Here is a 13,423-nt window from a genome sequence, read left to right on the forward strand (position 1 = left end):
ATAAGTGAGAATTACAGGGAAATTCAACCACAAACAGTAAGAAATGCACTGTCATAAGATGCAGGATGTCGATTGAGACTCCCTTTTGTTTTCAACAGAATCTCTTTTATTTCGTCTTTGAACTGCACAGGAAATGGTGAATAAGGTTGTTTAGGAAAGTCCCCTTTTATTCTAACTAAATACATCTTTCTAGTAAACTTAAAATTCACACAAATTGTAAGGTTCATAACCGTTCTGAAGCTCTCAGGCAAACCTTATTCAAGCACCCCAGTAGCACTTTTATTTATGGAACCATTTGTTCGCAAGGCTTCAGTTATATGCGACCAGACAAAAAGGCCTTACTGCATATGAGAAACTTTTTTTTTTTTCATCAAATTTCAGAAAGTTTGTGAAAATGTAAAAGGCTGAAAAATCTAGAGGAGCCATTCAACGTCAGAACACACTCTGGTCAAACAGAACAAATTCAGAATTTTTTAGGTTTTCTACGTGTAAAACAAGAGCATTTATATATTGCCATCAGAAATAGAATGTCATTATATTCCTCTATTTAAAATACTTTGTTAAATTCAGGGGGACGTCTTCCACCTTTCAGCCCTGTGAGGAACATGACTGAACATTAATACAAGTCGTGGCTCTCAAATGAAAAGAGGAAACAGGTGAAGTAATACCTGCCGAACGTAACAGGGTTGCATTCAAGACCACCACATTAAACAATGTTTCAAAAACTGACCCGTGATAAAATAGTATTTATTTTTTCCATACATATACTTCATTTTTAGAGGGTTTCACTGCATGGGGTACTCTAAATATGTCATGAGCGTTTGAAAAACTTAGTAGTGTTTTGACTCAGAGGGGGTTTCAAAATGCTTCATGTTTACATTTTGTAAAAATCAATCGTCTCTCCAAGACAAAAAACTACAAGGCTAAAGGTGGTATTAGAAATTAAGCACCAAACAATTACCTTTCCATTCGATATAAATGGAAACATTGTGCAACCTGTTCAATGACCATAATGAACATGGCAAAAAATATGTAAATCTGATCATTAGACACTAATTACTCAAATGCAATCTGGACCCACACGTTGTGTTTGCTTTTGTGGAGCCGTCGATCAGTAAACGATCACCGTGCTGATATTATAAGAAGTCTGTGGTTCCATCCACCAGCATTTATACAATCTGAGAGTCTAGTGATTTGACTTAGCAATATATTGAGCTATCGTATGACCATATCTCTATATTATAAAACAAAAACGAAGCAAAATCTTTATCGTTAAGCTCTGTTATCAGTAATAGACCAGTGTCTCTGCATGTTCTAGCTATATTCTCATGTACAAATATTCATATCAAAAGTTATACAGCACAATTCTCACCATTTTCCTTTACAAGAACTTTGATTAGTGAACATTAAATGATTCACAAGTTTTAGATGAAACCAAAACAATATGGTGCCGGCCTCAGTAAATAAAATATAGAATATAACAAACACGGAACTAAAATCTGCTTCAGGCACAACTTAAATAAAGGCATTTGTGAAAATTATCATATCAAATATGGCGCCGCTTATGTCCAGTATCCATAGGCTTAAAATGAAAAAGAAAAAAAAAAAAGAAATGCTTTTATTTACAAACAGCTAAAATCTCTGACAGATTCATGCTTCACTTCACAACCTGAATTTGTCCTTAAAGTGCATGCAATAATAAGCAGTTTTACCAAGTGGGATCTTGAGTTGTGATAAGATAAACGGATTGATCAAGCTAACGCCAAATTGATCCTACATATCAAATAAAAAAAGAAAAGGTAAGAACTGTTGCCTAGAAAAGTGAGGGACCACAGTATACTGTATGCATAAGCACAATATGGAAGTATGACCAAAAGTTTTTTAACATTTTAAATGAATAAACTCTGACTTTATCCAGTGACCCCATACAGTAATATTCACATTCAGAGCATAAAATAAAAAAAAGAACATAATAAAATAAAAGTAATAAAAAAAGACAAAGCAGCTTAACACCACGGGGGAGTCCGCAGCTCACATTCCACAATGTCCCTCCATGTAACACACACATTAAGCATCATACGAACATGATGGGATTCTACTTAAACATATCAAAGTGCCAATTTTACTAAAATTTCCTGATTTATTCAATTCATACCAAAAGGAGGAAATGGCATGGAGGAAAGAGTCTGTTATTTTTAACACATAAGTTTTGAGTTACACTGACTAGGTTTTTATTGACATGTTGTTGTAGATTCTTTTGTTTTACTTTCCCCCTTCAAGTTTCACAAAAGAAGTTCTCATTGCACGTGACACCTCGATTCGAAGATGCAATATCTAAGAGAGAAGAAAAGCAATAGAGAAAGTTATCCAGCTTTGCCACCGTGGTGCGTGACAAACGGGTCAAGTGGACGCGAAAAGGGCACGGATATGTTGTCCTCTAGAGATAAATCCACTTTCATCTGTTGTCTTCTTTGGGGAAGTCCAGAGATCCCAGGCTTCCAAAGCCGAGGCTTCTACTTTCTGTGTCAAAAGCGTTAATTTCTCTGTCCTGACGTTCCAGCAAGTGCTTGATCTTTTCAGTGCGCTCCTTCTGAAGTGCGGCCAGTTCCTCTTCAATCTGTAATCGAAGGACATGCTGGGAGTTATTTTGTTACGTGAACTCTTAACTTTGAGCTTTGTTTTGCCCTGCCAGAGAGGGGGCTTTGGTGTCAGTAACTTCAATGCTTTTGCAGTAAGGTGTCACAAAAGCTCCAGATTAGTTTCCATTGGCTGTAGGTGATAGTTGTTTTTTTTTGTTTGTTGTTTTTTACCATTTTCAGACATTTTATAAACAATTAATCAATAAAAAATGAATTGTGAGTTGCAATCACCTCATAATGAACTTCCTTATTTAACTAAAAGCATATTCTTTGAAAGCCCAATCAGCAGATGCAATGGTATTTACTGAGCACTGTACTGAGCACTCTACTGATAGTCCCGGGTGTATGAGCCCTGTCCATTTTGTACATTATAGTGGCTCTTCTCTCAGATCATTCTTGGAGTGTTGGATGATAAATATATTAAAATAAAATGAAAATGATAATAATTTATTGACTATTTTAATGTTTTAATCCTCTTACCACTGACTTTTTGTGTCAGCTCTGTCTTCTGCACTAGCTGGAATATGAGAGGTGTGTTACTAACTTCAACTGTGGAGATGTGCTTAATAGTATTTCCTGAATTACCTTCATTTTAAAATATAATATCTTCGTGTCACATGTATGAAATGTTCCAAAACAATCACCTGAAACGTGCTGCCTAACTGAATTATTCAAACAGCTCAAGCCACAGATCTTGTATCGGAGGGTCAGGTCAGGTTGTCGAACTAATTGGTCATATGTGCAGGTGGCAGGGCAGGTACAGTATTGCATGTCCTGATTTGGGTTTGGGAGCAGGTCTTGAAAACCAGGCCTTTAGAATACTCTTCCCTTGGACCAGAGTGTCAGCTTTGTACACAAAATATTTCTATAATAAAATTAATTTAGTGTTCACCGTGTTCAACATATCAGTTCAGCTTGCTAATTACTGTAAGACTTCAATTAAAAGCCTAGTTAATTTTTAAACAAGTAATATTCATACTGGCTTAAATAAACAATTTGATTGTATTTCCTGATCTTTGCTGAGCAACAGTTTTGTGTGGAAGGTATTAAGCCTGTCCCAAATGTAGGCCTGTTGATTTCAGTGCTTTAAGCAAATCATAACCTGGGCTATTAATTGAAGTTATATGGTAGCACTAAACACAAAGTGCAGCTGAGGCAAAATATTGGACATTTTGGCTTGATGGTGGCCCCCTAATCCTGAGGAAGACATGAATATATGAACCAGATTTCGGGACAATCCATCCAATAGTTGAAGATTTTTCGGTCTGGACCAAAGAAGTGGACCAAACATCCAACACCACCATCCCCTGAGCCATGCCACTAGGTCCACGTATGGCTTAAAATATTTGGGGGAAAAAACTTTTTTCAATTATTATTTCTTCTCATGCACACAGCATTGGGGTCTGTGGGGCCCCTAACAATGAGGCAGTGAAGCTAATGAACAAATAAAGGCCTTTAACCCTTTAAATGACCCTGTGGCTTTTCTTCCAGCACCATTCCCATGACCAAACTTCTCAAAAAACCAAACTTCTTTGCTCTGTTGTCCTCCAGTTTGAAATGCCCCATTCATGTGCACCGCAATCCTTTAAATTCACCCTACTGTTGTAGCTGTCTACTATGAGCTTTACCAGTAGGACGAGGGTGCGACATGTCACCTCCAACTGATTCCAGAGTTCCAACCAACTATTAGGAGCCACCCACTGCTTTCCCATGCATTGCAGGTCCAGAAATGCATGTCCATTTCCCAACAGAAGTGCTGCTGTTAACATATAAGGTGTCTCTCCAGACATTTATCTGTCCTGAGGTCATTCCTTTGAACAGTATGTTGTCATGCTGGATTCATTTAAAGTATTTTAGAATGGCTTTGAGCTTAAACCTACCTTCTGTTCAAGGTGCGCTCTGCGTATGGAGACCTTCTGCTCAAGTTTCTGCTGCTCTCGCTCGTGTTGGGTCTCCATCTGCGACTTGGTTTTTCTCTGGTAGGCGTCCAGGAGCTCCATCTCTTGCTTCAGCTGCTGCTTTAGAGCTTGGCACTCTGTCTCCTGCTCTGCATCTAATCGCATCTAGAGACCCAGCAAGACAGAGGTAGTTACAAACACATTAACAACAAGCATAGGTTGGGCCTCATTTATCAAACTGCAGGCCAACAACTTTTTGCAAAAGATCTGAATTAAACAAAATGAAGTTTTCAAAAATGGATGCACATGTAGTCATGAGTGTTACCATCAGTCTGAGCTGAAGATCAAATGTGCTGTACGAATAAATACACAACAAACAAATCATGAATGAGGCCCACTTTTTGCTATTCATGACAAGATGCTTCAGGATCCTCGTACCGCTTGTGAAGCCATCATCTCATTGATGCTCTGCTCATACTGCTCAGCCAGTATGGCCAGCTTGCGTGTCTGCTCCTCTTTTAGGCTCTTCAATATGGTCTTATGGTCACCTTTGGGAGAGACCTCCAGCTGATGGTTTCTAAGAGCTTTGTACTGCTTGTTCTGCACCTTGCAAGTATCCTGGAACTGTTTCTTGATCTGCATCTCCAGCGTCTACAGAGGGTTAACAGAGAGACAAATGTTAGCGTCCTGTTCTTTCAGCTTACACACAATCAAAAGTCATCCAGTTATAGGTACAGCATAAACCAGATTTTGTCACTAGTTCAATTTGACCTTAACATGGATGCAAAATAATTCTACTGTTTTTTTTTAAATTACAGTAAACACTTAGCTACTCTCTTGCAGTATCCCTCTTATTTGATTGACAATGAAACAATTTGTGGATTAAGTGGTAAAATGATTCATGGATTTATTTGCAATGCCCTTGAACAGTTCAGTTTGCATACCTAAAGTGACCCTTCACTGCTCAACATTGTAGCTGAAGCAAACTAGAACCATCACCTTACAGTTGCAGTGGCGCACCATCACAACAGGCAAACTGGGCAAATGTTTGGGGCCCCCAGTGTCCACTCATGTTAGCACATTTTCCGATGACAGCTATAAACCCCTTTAAACATCCCATAAAGGCACTATACTGTGGACTGTCAATGCCCCAAACCCCCCTAAATGGGGCCCCTAGAAAGAAAGAGAAAGAGAGCATGAGGCGTGCCCCTGATGTGACAGTGAGGCTGCGGTGACCTGAGCTGAGGGCATGAAGTTAAACGTGACAGTGCAATGTGTGTGCAATTTAGGCTTTCTGTCAGTGAATAGATGCTACAACTCTTAAAGACCAAAGCCAAGCTTCTGTCATGCTTGTCATCTGCTGATTAAAGTGAAGAGGGCTAGCAAAGGAGGAAACCACCAGGACTAAAAAATGAAGCCAACAAAGAAGTGCCAAAAACTGCAGTTCTGTATGTGGCCACTTTGGGTTGAAGCCAGAAGTGAGTCAATCCCCATACACACTCATGTTAAAATGCCCCAACTTTACAGCAATAATAAAAATGTTTAAAGGCAGGTACAAAAAATGTTTTTGGTCTCTATTGCTAATTCTCCCTTCATGACAACTGTACAGGGGGTGAATTTTTATATAACTTCATATAACCTTTTACATTTAAATAGCACTTAAATTTACGCATAATTACGGACAGGTTGCCTTGAGTGACACACTGGCTTCGGATAGTGTCCTCGGCTTCTCAGTCAGATCCTTTCCTTGCTCCTCCAGAGCACCACCCTCTCGTCCAAATATTGTCACTTCTGGCTCCAAAAACCTAGATGGCGACAGCTGGAATGCTAAACTCAAGGCTTCAAAACAGGAGTCCATAAACAATACGTGGCATCACAGTAGCTAGTCAGCTTCATCACATGGAGCAGTGACAATCACCTGAAGCTTAATATCAGCAAAACCAATGAGCTTGTGGTGGACCACCAGAAGAACAGGACAGAACACAAAGTTGTAGCCACGACAATGTGGACGCTTCACACACATATTTAACCTGAAAGCACAAATGATCTACACGATCAAAACAGTTGTGAGGTGAACACCCAAGTTTGTGTCACCAATTCAAATGTCTCCTTTTCTGTTCCTGTGTTATGGCATTGAATCATGGCCAGAATTTGAGGTTGACCTTTGACCTTTTGGATATAAAATGTCTTCACTTCATCATTTTATCCTACTATACTTATGTGTGAAATGTTGTCACAATTAGCATTTGAATTATTCAGTTATGGCCAAAAACGTGTTCTGTGAGGTCATAGTGGCCTTGACCTTTGACCTTTGACCAACAAGATCTAATATTAAGTTCAGTTTAAAGAAATTCCCTTCAGGTGTTCCTGAAAATTTGCATTCACGAGAAAGAGACGGACAGACGGACACGGAAGGAGCAGTTGTCATGGCAACATTGTTAATGATTGTTACTACAGATTTCTGATGGGCAATTTAGAATAAGAACAGAAGATACATTTTAGGCCAACCAAATGTCAGAAGTGCAGAATAGTCGAGGGGACAGCACCTGCAGAGCTTTCATATCAAACCAATTATGTAATCCTCCTGTCATGAAACATGTCCCGTCCCTTTTAAAGACAAACTTGTTAACTTACTGAAATGAAGTCTTCTGGATAACAACTCACTAAATAACCACACAGTGGCAAAGAGGAAGTTCCACACACCTTGAGGTTTCTGGGCTGCTGCCGCTGCTCCAGAGTGTGTTTCCTGTGTAGTTCTCTCTGCCGCCGGCCGTTGTACTCCTCCTGGTTTTCCAGCTCTGTCTGGTGCTGCAGCCTCATGAGTTCAATTCGCAACTTCTGCAGCATCTGCAGCTGCCTGCGCTCCATGTCCTGGGTGGACTCGTCCTGCCGGATCATCAAGGCATGTTCCATCTCCTTCTGGGTCCTCTTCTTGTTCAGCTCCTGGGACGACAAGTTTGATGTAATGTCATTTTTAATGACAACAAATTCAGCCCCTAAATATTCTGATTTACTTTTGGGCACTAAAAGGTACCGACAAGAGCTGGGTATTTTAGCACCATTTACTACATTGCACATAGTTTCTTATAAAAGCTTGACTGCTTCCACTGGTTAAATTTGGTGTCCCTCTTTATTCCGTGTCAAGTCTTCTTCTTTTATGCTTGTTTTTGCTGATATATTTCAGAACTGAAGTGTCTTCTTTTATACACCTATGCAGATGACACACAACTTTAAATTGTAAATGGACGTACCTTTCAAATCGTCCGTCTATTCAAAGCACCTTAACACTACATGTCACATTCACCAATTCACACACAATTTCATACACTGGTGGTCAAGGCTGTCATACAAGTTGTTAATCAGTTAACCATTCACATGCACTCATACAACAGTTTAGGGAGTATCTTGCCTGAGGATACTTAGAGGAGGAGACGCCAGTTGTCCAATTAGTGGATAACCTGTTCTACCTCCTGAGCCACAGACCTCCACTTTCTTGTGGGAATTGTTTATCCAACCGAGGTGGTAAGTTATCCAGATTGTTACTTGTAATTAGGAAATGACGGCTGAAACAACAGGCACACTAAATATAATAATAATTTTAGCATGCATTTTTGTGCCTTTACTCTGTGTACCTGTACGTTAATGTTATAATTCACAAAAGTATATTCATTTTTTAATTGTGTTAGTGATGGTGGCTGACCTCTGCTGTGAAATACAATGTTAAAATGCAAAATTCTGCATTCTAGTTGTCATTTAATCTCACAGTTTAAAGTATTAGAAAATGCAATTTCTTATAAATAGAAAATTGAGAATGTTTTATAGTGGGGGAATGAGCTATTTTGTTCAGCATAACAAGGGCTGTTCTGAAGGCCACCATGTGTACCACCTTGTTAAGACCCTTTTCCAATGTGGATATCTTAACTGGTTCCAGGTTCATAATGTGACGTATGTCGTTTTATTTTTTCTCTTTTATGTCATAAAAATGTAAATTGAATACCTTGAGATTTCTGTTGAAGTCAGTCAGGGTAGCAGTTTGTAGAAATCACTTTTTTCTTATCAATTAAATGTCATGAAGTCACATTACCTCTCTCAGTTGCTCCTGTTCAAACTCGTGCTTCCTGACTAGACTCCGGCGTTTGAGGGCCCTGCAGCTCCGGTCGTAGACCAGCCTCTGCTGGGCCAATAGATGAGCTTCCTCCTCAGCCTGAGAGCGCTGTATTGTTTCTTTGTGCCTGGACAGACGCTCCTGCTTCTCCTCCTTGGGTGTACAAGGGTCTTCGCTCATCTCCTTTAACACAGACACAAATAAAAAACACAAAAATAACAGAACAGATTGAAAGGAGTGTGAAATATCTGAAGACACTCATAGAGAATTTGTATCATGTTGAACAAGCATATGAAGTCATCAACTTTGCAGTGTTTTTGTTGGTGATATTTACTTCTTTGATCTTGTCTTTGCAAAGCCTGTACTCCTTTTTCTGATTCTCTAAGAAAGTAGTCAGCTCTTTCTTTTGCTGAGCAACAATCTGTTGCTGGATCCTCCTCTCTTCTGCTGCAACTGCCTTCATCTGTGAGGACACATTCAAACACTCAAATCAGCACCCTTTATTGATCTCCTAACACACAGACTCAAGTTTGGCATGAAGTGAATTCAGTCACTCTGTAGTTTCTGCCTCATTCACAAACAGCACCTGCTGATGAGGCTGTACCTCTTTGTCTGTTTGAGCAGCGTGGCGTTTGGCCAGTCTTTCCAGCTCAATGTAAGTGTTGTTCGCTTGTGTCTCTAATTCCTTCTGCAGCCGGAGCCTATGCTCATCCATCTCGGCCTTTAGCCTGTTCTCCAGGGCGATCAGCTGCTTCTGGTGCTGCCGCCGCATGCGCTTATACCCAGACATCTGCTCCCGCAGCTCAAAGTCCTGCTCATGCTCCTGGATCTACCTGATGACCTAGACGGAGGCACACAGGAAGCAGGAAGTAAAAGAGACGGAGCAGGGAGAGAGAAACAACTGCTGTGGGGGAGACGGGGCAACAAAAAGGGAAGACAGACAGATGGTAAGTCAGAGGCTAGGGCCTAAAAACAGACCACATGCAGTTGTGCAAACTGGAAAGTAATTGGTTTGCAGATTATTGCACATCCAAGAACTTGATATAGAACTCTGATAGTCCTTCAGGGTTGACAGTGTCAGTGCCTTCCAGCATCAGTGTCACACAAAAGAGGTAAAGTTTAGCAATATACAAAGGCTCTGCTGTTTTAATAGCCTACTAGAAAGCAACATGAATTGATCAATCACCTTAGCACCAAACGTAACATTTATGATGCCAATATCAGGCTCAGGACCAATCTGTAAAATGACCATTTAAGATAGACATGTCAGAAGATGTGCAAATGCACCATTTACAACCTGACAAAAAACAAAATCTCATCAGTAACAGACATGAGGCAGAGATTTATAAGGAATAGCCTACATATAAATGCAATGCACACACATAAAAGCAGAGGCAGAGAGGGAAGCTGAGGATGGAAAAAATGACATCCATTAACAGGATCTGGTTGCCATGACTACAGATGTACAGCTGAGAACACAGACACCCCTTCCCTCCCCTCCTCACCCCCCGCCACCAGCACGCATACACGCACACATACACTGACACACGCGCGCGCGAGCACACACTCGTATTTTTTTTTTTATGCAAACGGAGAGAGGGAGAGAGAGAGAGAGGAAGCTGCGTACCAAAGATGCTGATTTGATGGTGGCAATGTGTTCACAGATCTTGCAGTCGAGAGACCGGCTCTTGTGAGAAGTAGGCCGCAGCTCTGGCCTGGTGTCCCTGTGCACAGCCTCATCCCTCACGCAAGCATGGTCCTGCAGGGGGGGAGGAAAAGGAGGAGATAGTGGGGCTGGGTGCTTCCCAGGCCCTCCGCACTCGCTGCTTCTGCTAGAGCTGCTATTATTGCCGAATCTCCCTGAATGCAGCACACATCCAGCTTTAAATGCATCCTTCCCCCGCTTGTTCCCCCGCTACTGTCTGCAAGTTCTTCCTATGAGAGAAAAGGGCATTGCCAAACAATTGCAGGCACCACCGAGAAGGCAGCTACTGGATGTAGTCGTTTTTTCTGGCGTCCTCCTCTTCCCAAAGAGGAGGAACCAAATGGCTCCGGTGGATAAGGGTTGAATTATGCAATGCCTACCATTGATAATCGGAGAAAGATAGCACGGGGATGTATTTTACTGCCACTCTTCTTTTCCGTTTCAAAATGCAAGAAATGTTTGGGAGGAAAACCACTTTCCCTGTGTTCCAGTGATCGCATGTGGTGCCATATTTAAAAATGTTGGAATCAGATAAGGCACATCCAAACATGGTTTTCCCTCGAATATGTCGCTTGATGATCCGTTTGTATTCCACTCGAATTTCTGTCCTACATTTACAGCGCACTTGGTCATGGTAGGTGGTTCTGGTGCCTTCTATTCATCTCTTTCCTCTGTCCCTCTTCTACACTCCCCCTTCCTTTAAAGAGACACCACAATACTACAGGCACATCTCGACGAGCCTCAAGTTATTTCACATAAGGATCCATCACCAGATTATTCTCTTTAGAAATAAAAATTGATTCGTGACAGCAGTGTGACATGTCAATATTTTAAAAATAAAATTGCGTTGTTATCATTATTGCTGGATATTTTCACCAACTCCACTCCTTTATTTTTAAATCATTCAGCCTCATCATATTATATACGGAGCAGCTGTATGATAACGTTTATACTTTTAGACATAAACATATCTTTTCTCTAATACTTCTTTTTTTCAGAGGGAGATTGGAAAATAAGATCCATATTGATGCAACAAAAAGATAAGAAAATGTTTTTCTCTGTGGACTGTGAACATTATTTGTATTTTTGCAGTTATGATGAAGCAAAGAGACATTAATAGGCTACATTTTTGCGTCTTTAATTATTCCTGTCATTACTTCATGTGGCCACATGAGGGCGAAAGAAACAAATATTTAAATGCAGTCACTGTTAACCCTTTTCCACTAACATGGAACCGGTTCTGGTCTGGTTCCCGCACCTACTTCTGAACTGCTCAGAGCATTTCGACCAAAAATAAGCTGGTTCAGAACCTGAAAAGTGAAGTCACTCTGATGTCATCGAAATCTGGTGCTTGGGCAGTGACTTGCAGCGTCAGAAACCAACAAAACGTCCGCATGATATGCGGGCAGTTGCCGTTATAGTTAAATGGTGCCTGGCAGCATCAGGGGGAAATGCAGCAGGACAAGGACGACAGTTAAGGCGGTGAAAGTCCGAGTACGGTGGATGGCTCCACCACAACCCGGGTGAGAAGTGCTTGCGTCCTGTAAGATTCTAAAGCCAAACCCTGTTCTTTTTTCCTAAATCTAACCAAAGTTCTTGTTGCCTAAACCAAACCTAAAGGGAAAAAAAACACGTTAATTTGGGGTATTGTACTGACGTGTGTTTACTTTGAAAGAGACTGTATGTAAATGTTAAATTTCCTGTGAAAACAAAAGCATATTTTGAAAGATGTGCATGCGTGAATGCCTGGCTGCCGTAGGCTACACCTTTTTCTGCCCTATGGCAACTCAAGAGGGTCATACTATAGGCCTATAGAACAGTCTGTCACAATAGCACACTAAAACTGATCTTGATTTTTTTTTTTTTTTGGGGTCTTTTTTACATGGCTAAAAACGAATCTAGGCAACGTTTGCTCAGCGTCATACAGTTGTGTAGCTTAACTGACACTGATTTTCTACCCAGAAGTTATTGTAAATAAACATTGTGATTCGGTCTATAGGTTCCTTTGTAGCAACCTGGATGCCCTGATAAGTCTGCGTGAAATTCTAATCCCCTTAGCAACCACTTAGTGACAGCGTACCATTGCAACTTCTTTAGATACAGAGAAAAAAATCTAGCAATAATCTAGCAGCCCATATCAGCCACCTAGACTGTTCCACTGGAATTGCATTGCTTGGCAACAGATTGGATCCATTTTTATTTCCTGTCAGCTGATGTAATTTACATAGCCTACACTGCAAAATATCTCAACCAAGGGAAATAAAAAAGAAGGAATGGTCATGATGACAGTGACAGTGTTGCAGGAGTCAATGGGGCAGGCACTGCAAATCACACTTTAACCCATTATATCTTTGTTGTTCAGTCTTTGACGAAAATTCCTTCCACTATATTAAAATACTCACAATACATGACGTTATATTATGTTCCAACCCTCACCTATGGTCATGAGCTCTGGGTAGTGACCAAAAGAATGAGATATGGATACAATCAGCCAAAATGAGTTTCCTTCGTGGGGTGGCTGGGCTCAGCCTTAGAGATAGAGCAAGGAGCTCTGACATCCAGAGGGAGCTCGGAGTAGAGCCGCTGCTCCTTTGTGTTGAAAGGGGTCAGGTGAGGTGGTTTGGGCATCTGATCAGGATGTCTCCTGGGCACCTCCCATTAGAGGTGTTCTGGGCATGTCCCACTGGTAGGAGGCCCTGGGGCAGACCCAGAACACATAAAGCATCTATAGCAACACCTCAGTTAAATCTTAATCAGAGAAATTTTGCTCACTAGTTTGTGCTGCTGTTGATCTGACTACTTTCCACTTGTGTCTGTTGGTGAGTGTGTGAGCAGGAGCTGAGGTTCATGTTCCTGAATGTGTCATGATTCTTTGTAGTCTTAACTCTGGGGTTTCATGTGTTGGGTGTCTTGTTTGCATTCTTCCTCATTTCATGTTCATTTATGTTAAAACTATTTCTTGTTTTGTTTTTTAGATTCACTCCTTATGTATCATGTGTGTTTTTATTTCCTGTCTTTGTGTGTTTCCCTGCTTTAGTCTTTGTCAGTCCCACCCTGATTAGTTTCACTCACCTGT

The 13,423-nt window shown here is 40.8% G+C and overlaps 1 protein-coding gene across 1 annotated transcript; it reads right to left on the bottom strand.

Moving 5' to 3' along the window:
- Positions 1-83: 83 nt before the first annotated feature.
- taok3b (TAO kinase 3b) lies at positions 84-11,040 on the bottom strand. The gene is made up of 8 exons (XM_033647521.2): positions 10,270-11,040; positions 9,247-9,483; positions 8,977-9,105; positions 8,622-8,825; positions 7,241-7,480; positions 4,976-5,188; positions 4,520-4,702; positions 84-2,617 (listed from the first exon to the last, which is right to left on the bottom strand). Exons 2-8 carry the CDS (start codon positions 9,430-9,432, stop codon positions 2,456-2,458), a joined length of 1,317 nt encoding a protein of 438 aa, XP_033503412.1. The 5' UTR covers positions 9,433-9,483; positions 10,270-11,040; the 3' UTR covers positions 84-2,455.
- Positions 11,041-13,423: the final 2,383 nt, after the last annotated feature.

This window comes from Epinephelus lanceolatus, chromosome 19 (genome assembly GCF_041903045.1).
Source record: "Epinephelus lanceolatus isolate andai-2023 chromosome 19, ASM4190304v1, whole genome shotgun sequence".
NCBI lineage: Eukaryota > Metazoa > Chordata > Actinopteri > Perciformes > Serranidae > Epinephelus > Epinephelus lanceolatus.